Source organism: Chelon labrosus, assembly GCF_963514085.1.
Source record: "Chelon labrosus genome assembly, chromosome: 1".
Classification (NCBI taxonomy): Eukaryota; Metazoa; Chordata; class Actinopteri; order Mugiliformes; family Mugilidae; genus Chelon; species Chelon labrosus.
This window is the reverse complement of record NC_140337.1, coordinates 8,943,827-8,956,707: the sequence shown is the minus strand read 5'-3', so window position 1 is coordinate 8,956,707 and position 12,881 is coordinate 8,943,827. Positions and strand designations below refer to the sequence as shown.

The window sequence follows — 12,881 nt, the reverse complement described above, 5'->3', positions numbered from 1 at the left end:
ACAAAGGAAGCCTTCAAAGCATTGTTTTAGTCTCACAAATTTTTAATGTCAAGCTTTCAAAACATTTTTTGCAGTTTTGAATTATGGGATGATTTCAGTCCTAGACTGTACGGTTCACAGTGGTTCCTTGGTGCCGGGAGACCTGCTTAGTCACTGCAGGCGCTTTATTAGCCAACATAACTTCTCATTTTTCTCTTTTTGCATCTATTTTCAGTATTTCTACCTCATCTGCATTTCCAGCCATAGGGGAAGTAGAGACTGCTGCATTGCTGCGACACAGCTAGCAGCCTGTCTTTACTTAGGGCTCCTCCTGCTGGTGTAGATAAGACCCTCATAAGGATTTTTCTTCCACGCAGTCATCCCCTGCTGTAAATAAATAAAAAGGTGTGTGTGTGGGAGGGGATGAGGTCAGCTAAAACAGCAGGACCTTAGCGCATCACTTTTGTGACCGCCGGCCCAGACATACAGACGCGCACAGCTCGGATTATGAACACCTAGGGGAAGCGTTGTCATGATTCAGTGTGACACTCTTATACAGCCAGAGTAAAATGAAACAGGAAACCTGTCTGAAACAGAGCTAAACTCAGGACATAATCTGCTAGCACTGCCCGGCTGATCTGTAAATACTGAGACACACACCAGTCGGCTTCTAAATCTATGTTTTAGTCGACTGGACCACCGAAACGCAGCCTCTAAATAACGCATTATCTGCCGCAAAACTTTTTCATTTCGCCAATATTTTGTTATGATACGCTAGTGCTCTCCCCCATTGAGTCCAGAGTTACCTGTTAAAGAACAAGCCGACCGTTGCGCGGGTGCGCGCGGCGCTCAGAGATGACATCATCCAGATCAGAAGACATCATCCGGGGTCTGTAGGTCAATCTACAGACCTGGATGATGATAACAGGCAACTGCGGACTCAACGGGGAATAGCACTAGCGTATCATAACAAAATATTGGTGAAATGAAAAAGTTTTGAGGCAGATAATGCGTTATTTAGAGGCTGCGTCTCGGTGCCCCAGTCACTCCTGCTATATGGATATACGCAGATCTAATTATCTCCTAAAGGAGTGCAAATGACGCAAAAGTTATATGGGTGAGTAAACGATCGTATTTGTAAAAAACAGTAATCCCCCTAAGGTCTGTGTAGACACAACAAAATCCACTTCTCTCACCTTTTTGAAAATATGTAACTTGAAGTAGACGACACATTAAAAAATCACATTAACAGACATGAGTGGAAGAAGCAAATCTTTGGTCATCACGGTTTGTCGGTTAACTCAACTCTTTTCATATTAAAGGCATATATGAGTTTCTTCATTAACTAAGCAGTTAATCCTTTATGATAAGTCACACCAACTATCAGTAGGCAACTCCACGTTTATTTATGCAGCACAAACTGTTATTTGTACTGCTGTCTTTTTCTTGTCTTTGTGCCAAGTTGGCTAACTGGTGCTGGCTGTAGCTTCATCCCTACTGTGTGGATATGAGAGCGAATAAATCAATAAGCACATTCCTCAAAATGTCGAACTGTTCCTTTGAAGATCTAAAGGTGAAGAACAGGGTCCATCAATGCGGGGTTTTGCTTCTCCAGTATGCTGTGGAGCCCCTGGGTGCATTTTAAATCCGTTTAAATATTTGTATACCCTGAAATAATGGGATTATTTAACTGGGATTACGTTACCGGAGGACTGTCTCCCTCTTGTGGTCACGGGTGGTGCTTTAAGCAGCTTCTGAGAAAGTCTGTTTTCATGTTCCTGGTTTATTTTTTTATTTATTTCACCGCTAGTTATTCTGCCAAAAGACGCTTAAGTTCATAGTGAAGATTTCTCTCTTTCGGCACACTCACAGCTGCCGAGAGCCTTAACAATGGTAGTAGCAGGTAAATTATGCAGCTGTTACACTCGGTGTGTGTATGCAATATCACTTATGCATACAGTGCATGTAGATAGGGTCAATTCAGTCTGCTGAAGTTCAAACGGAGAATCAAAATGAGGAAGAAAGGTGACTCAAATGACTTTGAACATGCCGTGTTTGTTGGTGCCAGTCTGACTGGTCTTGATTATTTCAGAAACTGCTGATCTATGGTGATTTTACAGTACAAGCATCTCTGGGGTTTACAGAGAGCGAAAAAAGAGAGATATTCAGTGAGTTGCAGTTCTCTAGGAAAAAAAAAAGCCCTTTTTGATGCAAGAACTCACTGGTTCATGCAGAACCAAATAAACCCCTGCTGCAATACAGAGGAACTCATTGTGATCGCAAGTCCATGAGAATGGAAGTGTTCAGAAGTGTTCCACGTCAGCACACCAAGGCAAACACAACACCTAGTGTCCTACCACCTAGAAATAAGTTCTCAAAGATTAGTGTGTGAATATTATTTTTTATTGAAATATTTATTTTAGCCAAATTTACCGTCACTAAATGCTGAATCTCATTTCTTCCCCGAAGACAATTCTAGAGAGATTAGTTTTAGGTAATGACACCACAGACGGTTGTCGGTTGTTTCTTCGCCGGATATCCATTTAAATGTTCTGAACAATGATCGAAGAGACTTTGTGTTTGCATGCTCAAAATTTTTTTTATTATTTTTTATAATGCACATGGAATTTAAAGAAATCATCAGGATGATACAGTAGTCAAAGCACTTTGAATGAATTAACTGATGTCAGCCTTTTGCAAATGAAAATAAACATACAGATTATACTTAAGCTTAAAAATGTTAGAAACTGAAGAAAACATTTGATTTCATGTTTTTTTTTTTTTTTTAACTATTATCTTCTGCAATGGCATGCATGATTGCCTCCAGCCATTTCTTCACAAGCTCCTTGTTGCTCAAGATGACATCCAGGATCTCTTTCAACATATTTCTCGCGAGCTCCTTGTGTTCTGACAGGAATTCCACCACCTTCTTCATCACTCCCTCGTTCTCAATGACCTTTATGAGGTCATCTGTGTTTAGGGTATCGATGAACTGGTCTAGGAGTGCTTCGTCTGGAATACCCTCCTTCAGGTGAGCATTCTTCACCAGAGCAGCAACGTGATCATTCTTCACCAGAGCAGCAACTTGATCATTCTTCACGTAATCATTCTTCGCCAGAGCAGCAACTTGATCATTCTTCGCCAGAGCAGCAACTTGATCATTCTTCACGTGATCATTCTTCGCAAGAGCAGCAACTTGATCATTCTTCGCAAGAGCAGCAACTTGATCATTCTTCACCAGAGCAGCAACTTGATCATTCTTCACCAGAGCAGCAACTTGATCATTCTTCACGTAATCATTCTTCGCCAGAGCAGCAACTTGATCATTCTTCGCCAGACCAGCAACTTGATCATTCTTCACGTGATCATTCTTCGCAAGAGCAGCAACTTGATCATTCTTCACCAGAGCAGCAACTTGATCATTCTTCACCAGAGCAGCAACTTGATCATTCTTCACGTAATCATTCTTCGCAAGAGCAGCAACTTGATCATTCTTCGCCAGAGCAGCAACTTGATCATTCTTCACGTAATCATTCTTCGCAAGAGCAGCAACTTGATCATTCTTCGCAAGAGCAGCAACTTGATCATTCTTCACGTGATCATTCTTCGCAAGAGCAGCAACTTGATCATTCTTCGCAAGAGCAGCAACTTGATCATTCTTCACCAGAGCAGCAACTTGATCATTCTTCACCAGAGCAGCAACTTGATCATTCTTCACGTAATCATTCTTCGCCAGAGCAGCAACTTGATCATTCTTCGCCAGAGCAGCAACTTGATCATTCTTCACGTGATCATTCTTTGCAAGAGCAGCAACTTGATCATTCTTCACCAGAGCAGCAACTTGATCATTCTTCACCAGAGCAGCAACTTGATCATTCTTCACGTAATCATTCTTCGCAAGAGCAGCAACTTGATCATTCTTCGCCAGAGCAGCAACTTGATCATTCTTCACGTAATCATTCTTCGCAAGAGCAGCAACTTGATCATTCTTCGCAAGAGCAGCAACTTGATCATTCTTCGCCAGAGCAGCAACTTGATCATTCTTCACGTAATCATTCTTCGCCAGAAAACCTGTGGGAGAAAATTAGATACTCAGAAAACTCTTTCAGCTAGCAACTTTGTACATCTTGACATCTACATGAGAGAGTTAAGACAGAGTTAATACACCAGATTTGATCGGCTACTCACCATCATTCTTTGGTGCTGCTCTGATCCCAGCCACGACAGAAAAGACCAGGAACAAAACGTTGATCTTCATTTTCTACAAGAAAACACGAAACTTTACAAAAATCAAATCAAATACCCTTTACCCTTTATTTACCAGCTGATTCCAGTGGATATATGACAGTTCAAGTTGTTTCACCCACCTTTAGTTGGCAGTTCTTGTTGACCAGATGATGTCTCCAGTAGGAATCAGGTGCAGTCTGACTTTCTGACTGATTCACTTCAGATTTATACACTTCTGAGCAGAGCTTATTTGTTTGTATTGTGACTACAGCACAGAGCTCATCCAATGAACAGTTTCCACGCTTTGCTTGTTTGTGACAAACAGCTCGAAGGCTTTTGATGTAGTGCACACTGGCACAGAGGGTAAACACCTTCATTCTAATTTTAATTCAGTAACGCAAACATTGATCAGGTGTATATTAAAGGGTTAAACGGGGCTGAAGCCCTCTGGAGTTGAGCTCTGGGTCCTAAGAGACCTAAAAATAAGGCAACAAATAGTCAACCAGCAAATGAATGGAGTGTTGCAGCACAGGCTCTGTATTATTTTCTTTACTTGATTAAACGGATCAAATGAATGATTTTCAGAACAAACAGTGGTTCAGTGGTATCTGGCCATCTAACTATTAAGATTCAGTCTGAGATATCTGTCTCTGAAAATGACATGGAATTAAGTTTGTGGCACAGCATTACCAAGATGACAACTCATTAGAAACAGCAACATCTCTGCCCAGCTGCTGAGAATCGTCTCTTCCTGGCACCCATTTGTTGTTGCTTTGTAGTTTCATGTTTTATCGGCAGACCCAGACTTTTATCGAGAACTTATATTTAACAGAAGCCTCGCAGCATTGTTTGTCGCCTGAAAAGCTAAATACAAAACAAACTGAACACGTATACAGCAATTATCATAAGCCCATGTGTAAATATCCATTTGTGCTTTCTAATTGACATGTCGGTTTATTTGTGTGGCCCTGAGGGCTCCATGATAGTGTGCTCACGTTTGAAAGCCAAATATCTGAAAGCAAAATGAGGAGGTAGTATAAAGTATATTAAGAAACTTTCCGGTGTATATTAACAAACAAACAAAGAGCAGATGCAGATGAAAATTCTGCACCGTCCTACACTTACGTAGAGATGTTTCTATCCCAAGCAAAGGCGTTCAAGTATCTCAGGGTGCTGTACATGGGTGATGGTAGAATGGAGTGGGAGATGGACTGGTGGGTTGGTGTATCGGACTTTTAAGGTGAAGAGGGAGCTTAGTCGCTAAACCTCACATATTGTCGTGAGGTGACGTCTACAGATATGAGTTCTGAAATGAGGTTGCTCTGCAGGATGACTGGGTTCAGCCTTAGAGGCAGGGTCAGGTGAGGACCCTCGACATTCGGAGATAGCTTGCAGTAGAGTCACTGCTCCTTTGTATTGACAGAAGCCAGCTGGACATCTGGAGAGGATGCCTTCTGGCTGCCTCCTTTTGGTGCTTTACTGGGCATTGCCAACTGGTAGGAGGTAGATCCAGAATTCACTGAAGGGATTTTACATCTTGACTGGCTTGGGAACACCTTGGGATACCTCGTTAGCAATACCTGCTAACTTCCATTCTACTCACAGTGACAGCCTGCATCATTATCTCCAAGGGCAAGGAGCTCACCATTAACTCACTGGTTCAAACCTCACAGATGTGGAGGAGAAAATCGAATTAACAAAGCTGCTCTAAGATTACAATGAGTTCATTGCACAAAAGAAGCATGACATTCAGGGTGAGCCGACATTTATACGCTCTTCATGCGTCATCATACGATGTTTTCCTAATTGAATTGGTTTCTTAGCAGCAGTCTCCAAACTTAATATAACACAATACATAAGGTAACTGGAAAACAGCCCCCTACCACAACACTCCCCCACACGTGGCTTCATGTAACACGAGGGCTGAAGGAATTTCTTGATTTTAGTCTGATAGCAAGCCTTCCGCCGAAGGTTTAACTGAGAACACATGTACGTTTTGGGAATAACACGCACACAGAACTTTTTCGGAGAATAACACACATTATCAAACTCACTGTACATACTAATATAGTCTCTATTCTAGTTAGAGCAGTGGTATCAGGGCGTCTGCACGTGATCTGATTTTCTGTTATTGTGTCTTTTGAGATGTCACCTAATCAATGTGTTCGAGTAAAACGTAATTTCAAAACCCTTTAAATCCGGTTGCAGATACAGAGATACAGACACACGTATATTTAATATAATAGTCTTGCTCTTACTAATGAAAATATATTAATTGTATTATAACTAGTACACATGCCGTACAGTATGTGAGTTTCTTATAATAAAAATAGCTTGTGTATTCTAAGTTGTGTCAGAGTTTACAAGATAAATCTGTCGGCCTAGATCATACGTGTCAAACATATGGCTCGGGGACCAAAACCGGCCCGCCAGAGGGTCCAATCTGGCCCACGGGATGAATTTGTGAATTGCAAAAATTGCACTGAAGACATTAAATGCAATTTTTCCAATAAAAGTAATTGCTATTCCTAGGGTTCACACAGATTTAGTAAGAGTTGTGGACATAAACCAACACTGAGACCTAGAACTAAACAGAAATTGCATTTCTTTTTCTTAAGAAATGTCCAGTCACTAAATGTAAATTGTTAATGGTCTGGCCCCCTTGACATCAAACTGGGCTGTATGTGGCCCCTGAACTAAAATGAGTTTGACACCCCTAGATGGTCAGCTAGAGCATTTTAGTTTAGTTTAGTTCAGTTTGGTTTAACTCTGTCTATTTTAGGTAATGCAGAATATACTTAATATATACTTACTTAATACTTAATACACTCCTTGCAGTATATAGTTAATTTGTTTGGTTGATTCGTTGCCTATTTTTCTGATGTTTTAATGTTTAAGCCATTCAGACAAATCCCAGAGCATTCAGAGTTCAACTCCAGGGGGCCTTAACCCAACTATTTGCCAAAAGATAATATCTGCACACTCATCTACAGGCTACCCTGAGGTATTTGTCATAAATCTCAGAGCACATGGCTGAATTATGAATTCCCACGCCTCAGAGTCATGATGGATGTGCTGCTTAATAAGCTCTACAGTCGGAAAGGGTGAGAAAACTATAGTGGTGAAGTCAAAGTCATGTCCAAGTGAGATAAAAGGGGAAAGAAAATACAGAGGTTTTTCTCTCGCTTGCCTGCGCCAGAGAATTTCAAACGACCGGATCAACAATACTTTTCCGGGAGCAGATGAAAGAGGAGTCAAAAGGCCTCTGCAGAGACTAAGCCAGTGAGAGAGTGGGAGAAAGAGAGTGACAAAGAAAGTGGAGGCTGCTTGACAACGAGGAGTGATTCAGCGTATAATCGCTGTGCTTTCGCACTTAAACCTCAGTCGCTGCCTCCAGGACGAGCCTTGCAAGTTAAAACTGCCTCGGCAATAAGAGGTGCATGTGCTCGTGTTTTGGCTCTGTAGCGTAAGCTCACAGTGGTTCCTCGGGGCTGAGAGTCCTGCCAGGTCAGTGCAGGCACATCATCAGCCAATGTAGCTCCCCGTTTAGTATCTACTTTCACTATTTTGCAGCCATGAGGGAAGTAGAGACTGCTGCATTGCTGCGACACAGCTAGCAGCCTGTCTTTACTTAGGGCTCCTCCTGCTGGTGTAGATAAGAGTCTGACAAGGGTTTTTCTTCCACGCAGTCATCCCTGCTGTAAATAAATAATAAGGTGTGTGCGTGTGGGATGAGGTCAGCTAAAACAGCAGGACCTTAGGATATCACTTCAGCGACTGCCAGCCCAGACACACATACACACCGCTTATGGCTGCTCTCCAAAGCTGTGTGAACAAATCGAGGGGTGTTGCCATGATTCAGTGTGACTCTGCACAACTGATCTTTAGATACTGGGACAAAGATGTGACCACATCTAAATCTACATTTTTACCGGACTGCGATTTTGTCATTTCTGACTGATTATGTCCAAAATTCTTGAAAGTTTTATTAAAATTTCCAATAAAGAAACATGGCACAAACACTGGTCTGACATCTGTTACAGTCTCACAAGTAGATGACTCTAATGAATGACACGAAGGAAAGAAACAGAGATGTGCCTGTAACTGTCAGTCAATTAACTGAAAATTAAATGATCAACATGAGTTTATCTTAATGCAGAAACAGTGAATAAATTAAGGAGGACAATAAAAAAGCAGCTTCATCAATAAAGGCTTGGCGCAACCTTAGAAATAAGCTTTGGAGAAGAAAAAAAGTAAGCTGTGAGACCAATTAGTGGATTATCTAGTGTTTAAATGAATGCAGGTCTCCATGACAAATGATGGGCTGGAATCAAAGCCTAAATATTATGCAAAACAGCTAATGATACCTGATATAGATACAATATTATAGCCTACTCACCTTTAATATGATGGCCGTCATCTCTTAGTTTTCTGCATCAATGCTTTGTTCTTATAGCACTAACTTTACAATGAATCCTTTGAATGCTGGCGCTGTCCATTATCCATCTCCCTATCACCGTATCACCTCAGTACTCTTGTTTGGATTATGTATATAAACTGAATGAATGCTCTACCCAGATGTATACCCATCAGGCATAACATTATGACCAGGGCATTGTAGGACACATACTAGCTTACTTTATTTTTCTGGAAAATGTCATTATACACCGATCATACATAACATTATGACTTCCTAATATTGTGTAGGTCTCCCTTGTGCCTCCAAAACAGTTGTGTCTCATCAGAGAATGGACATGGGCCTTCTGAGGGTGTCCTGTGGTGTCTGGCAACAGAATGTTGTTAGTGGGGGCCTTTGGGTCATATGGGTTGAGGGGAGGGGCCTCTGTGGATCATCCCACAGATACTTGATCAGTTTGGGATCTAGTGAATTTGGAGGCCAGGTCAACACCTTGTGCTGTTCTTCATGTTTTTTTGAGTTGTTCCTAAACTGTTTTTGTGTGTGTGTCTGTGTCAGGCTGCATCCTGCTGGAGATGGCTGCTGCCATCAAGGAGTGTCATTGCCATGGGGTGGGGGTGCCTGGTCTGGTCTAGGTGGGTGGTACATGTCTAAGTAACATCCACACGAATGAATGTCAGGTCCAAAAGTTTCCCAGCAGAACATTGTATTGTCACAAGATGGTCAATGTTATTCACTTCTCCTGTCAGTGGATTTAATGTTGTGGCTGATCGGTGTATTTCTTTATGTGCTTGCTTTGTCTCCTCTCCTTCCTTCTCTCTTTTCTCTGTCTCTGTACCCAGCCAGTCTTGATTAGATAGGTTCCTTCATATGATCTGCTCAAGATTTCTTCCTGTTCTTTCTTAACACCTCACTGCCTCAATTCTTGATCTCACAAGACAAGCGCCTTGAGACAATTTGGATTTTGCTGCTGCCGTCTGGATGAAATTAAACTGAATAACAGAATAAAAGCAGTTAAGATCATTAATTATTTTTATTTATAGGTACAACATTAAGACAGTAAATGTGGCTCCTTGTGAAAACAGAGTACGCTGTTCATGAACAAGCAACAATAAGACAATTATTTCACCTCCGCCGCTCCTCCCCTTCACCTGCTGAAGGCGCAGTACATCTGATACCGTACGGTTCATCACTATTCTTGCCTTTGTCAGACAGTGAAGACAAAGTCTGTAGACACCTCTATTACACGTCCCCGTGTACATATACAGTACATAATCTATACATACAATCTATATTAACAATAGATTAACAGAAAGTGCCATAAATTCATGCTACAGTGCTTTGCTAAATCAATACCTACAAGTATTCTTTTGTCCGCCTAAAAATATGATAAAACTTCACATTTATATCAATTTACAAAAACAATCTCCATGGTTATTTCATCAGTCTGTTTAAATCCGTGAAATTACACTCTAATGATTTCTAATTAGAATTTAAATTAAAACTGAAATATTACTTTGAGCAGATAAATAAACTCAGTGTGATGCTACAGTTTGATGTGTGTAATCGTCGTAAACATTGATCTCGAACACATTCAACAAGTAAATGTATGGACACATTCTTCTGTATTACGCGGTCAAAAAAAAAAAAAAGTACAAAAAGTAGTTTATGCTTCGCAGGAGACGGATGAGAGCTGTCGATGGAAACCAAACTGAAGTCCAAAGTCATGTCATTCACAATGTAAAACATTCGTGGTAGAAAAGTCGTCCTGAATAAGGCAAAACAAAACCAGGCCTCGTGAAGACGCCGACATGAGAGAAAATAAAATAAAGTGCCTATTGTGTGAAGAAGATGAGTCGAGGTTTTAGAACAGGGTTGTTTTATAGTGATGGGAGGAGGAAGTGTCGAGCTCAGCGCAGTGAGTTAGTGGGCATACAGTCGCACAGAGCCCTCCTCTCCGCCCTCAGCACCAGCGTCTCTGTCTGCAGCAGGAAAAACGACATTAAAGCATTAGATATCCAGTTAAAGGGTGTCAAGCATCCATTATCTTGTAGAGGTCACAGTTTAATCCTCAGATAATGACAGTTAAGAAAACAACCCTGCTCCAAAATCTCTATTCATCTTATTTGTCATTATCTGGAGGCTGGAGGCTTCACGTCATATGCAATGTGCTCGATTTAGGTTTGGTTGCAGTGTTTCCTGCAGAAGTAGCTCTTCTGTTGGGGAAGAAATATGAGGACCAAGTCCCACTGTCAAAGACGGAGGTTTGTGTTCTCCAGACAGACTCAGATCTTTACTGACTAAAATACAAAATTCAAAATCTGAATCAGCAAGGTCCTCGTAGCTGAACTTAGTTAACTACATAAAGTATGCAGATGATTTTATTTTCAACCATCTATGCAGTAAACTCACCTGCCCGGCATACAATAGCTGCTAAAATATCAATCATATTTCAGGGAGACTTCTAAAAGTAGTTACATGTACAGGCTGTAATTGGTCTTACCAGGCGTCCTCTCTATAAAAACGTTCTCTTTTTTTTTCTTTTTTTTTTTTTACAGAATTAGTGAAACCACTTTACTTTTTTCCATTTCAATGTTGATTCATAAAGATGTAAACAATTGGGGCTTGCAAATTGGTTTCAGCTGGATCCCCTATACATTTAACATCACCTAAAATGAAATAATCAAAAGGTTTATTACACAGATCCTGGTCAGCAGAAAAAAAATAACACGATGCTCCAAAAGTGTCCACAGACAGAAGGGCTCCACTTACCCTGGCATCAAGGTTGAAAGCGGTCTTCTTTAGATCTTGCAGCGCCCTCTGCATAAACTCAAAGGCATGGCAGTCCACACAGGGACGACCTGGAAACAGGCGTTCAGAAATAAAGATGCAGGTTTAGATTTATAGCATATATTCGCCTTATCATTTAAGAGAGATATGTTTCCAGTTAGATTTTATTTCAAAGCAAAGAGTGACAAGTGAAAATCACAGGACAATAGAACATATTTAAATGTAATGTCTATCAGAAGCATAAATAAAGAGGCTCAAAAATCTCAGATAGCTATGGCAATATTATCTGACATCAGCATGTTATATTAGACCAGTTTGCATATAGCATAGAGCCCCAGAGTCTATAACGTGTGGGAAATTAGGTTTTATTGCTTCAGAATTCAAATATGAAAAATGTAGTTATTTCTTCAATGAAAAACACACAGTTTTGCTTTAATTTCTTATATATGGGGATTTTGATTTGGCTTTAAGTTATGTCTACTTTGTGATTATGATGTACGTATAATTAAGCATTTCTTCTTAACTGTAGATAAGTTCATTAGGTACACAAGTAAAAACAAATGCATTCTAATGTCCTGCACTATATTTTATCCACATATGAAAGCTCTGGTTCACAATTTGCATCCTCCAAAATCTGATGCTGTTTCAACATAAACTGAACATTATAACAGCCATGAAGGAGGATTTAGTGCAGGAATGTTACATTAGGATGCATTTATTTCCACTGGTGTACCTTATGAACCAGCAAGTGAGTTATATCGGCAGAGGGCTGGATTAAAAAGGTCAAATATGCAATAATCTGCCATAAAATAAAGTTCTGAGTATTTCCCCATAGTGAAATCCAACAGAAATGTCGCGCAGGCCCAGTTTCCTACAGTGAAGCACACATTAATGAGGATGACCTATAATTCTCACTATGACAGCCCTGTGAGACCTGCACACTGCCACTGTAGCTGAAGGATTTCCACCCAAATACATTTCAAAACGCACACTGGATAGATGAAAAGAACAAACCCCATTTTTAAAAATCCACCTACTTTCAGCGGGGATCACAGTCCCAGCCTCCTGATCCGCATCAGCTGCACCGAGACAGAGCTGGACCGCCAGAAGCAGTACCACTGCCTGCACATACCCTCTGGATGCCATGGCGATGATGCGATCAGCTACCTTTAATTTACAGACTAACATTAATCAGCTTTTCACACATAAAAACAGTGGAAAATGTCCTACACGCCAAATAAATCACGAAATCTGATGGGCTTTGTTTGGAAAACGGTCAAATATTCAGCGGAAAATGTGTGTATTCGTTTCTAAATGAAATGTACAAATAATGAGGGTTAATTTGTCAGCATTTATTTTTTTATCTTACCGTAAAATAGGCGACGGTGTTTTGCGGAACACAAGATGCCCACCGAGGACTGTTGTATGTAGATTATAGGAGTGCGCATGCGTGTGGGTCATCTATAAT

The 12,881-nt window shown here is 40.7% G+C and overlaps 1 protein-coding gene across 1 annotated transcript; it reads right to left on the bottom strand.

The window, feature by feature from the left end:
- Window positions 1-9,794: 9,794 nt before the first annotated feature.
- On the bottom strand, window positions 9,795-12,571 carry nicol1 (NELL2 interacting cell ontogeny regulator 1). The gene is made up of 3 exons (XM_084553272.1): window positions 12,451-12,571; window positions 11,396-11,484; window positions 9,795-10,605 (listed from the first exon to the last, which is right to left on the bottom strand). Exons 1-3 carry the CDS (start codon window positions 12,557-12,559, stop codon window positions 10,534-10,536), a joined length of 270 nt encoding a protein of 89 aa, XP_084409398.1. The 5' UTR covers window positions 12,560-12,571; the 3' UTR covers window positions 9,795-10,533.
- Between the last annotated feature and the right edge of the window lie 310 nt (window positions 12,572-12,881).

Excerpts from the sequence above, each read along its gene's own strand:
- nicol1 (XM_084553272.1), bottom strand. The coding sequence starts at position 12,559 with ATGGCATCCAGAGGGTATGTGCAGGCAGTGGTACTGCTTCTGGCGGTC. Across the intron at positions 11,485-12,450 it reads GACTGTGATCCCCGCTGAAA|GTCGTCCCTGTGTGGACTGC; the intron begins GTAGGTGGATTT and ends GCCTGTTTCCAG. Across the intron at positions 10,606-11,395 it reads CTTTCAACCTTGATGCCAGG|ACAGAGACGCTGGTGCTGAG; the intron begins GTAAGTGGAGCC and ends TTCCTGCTGCAG.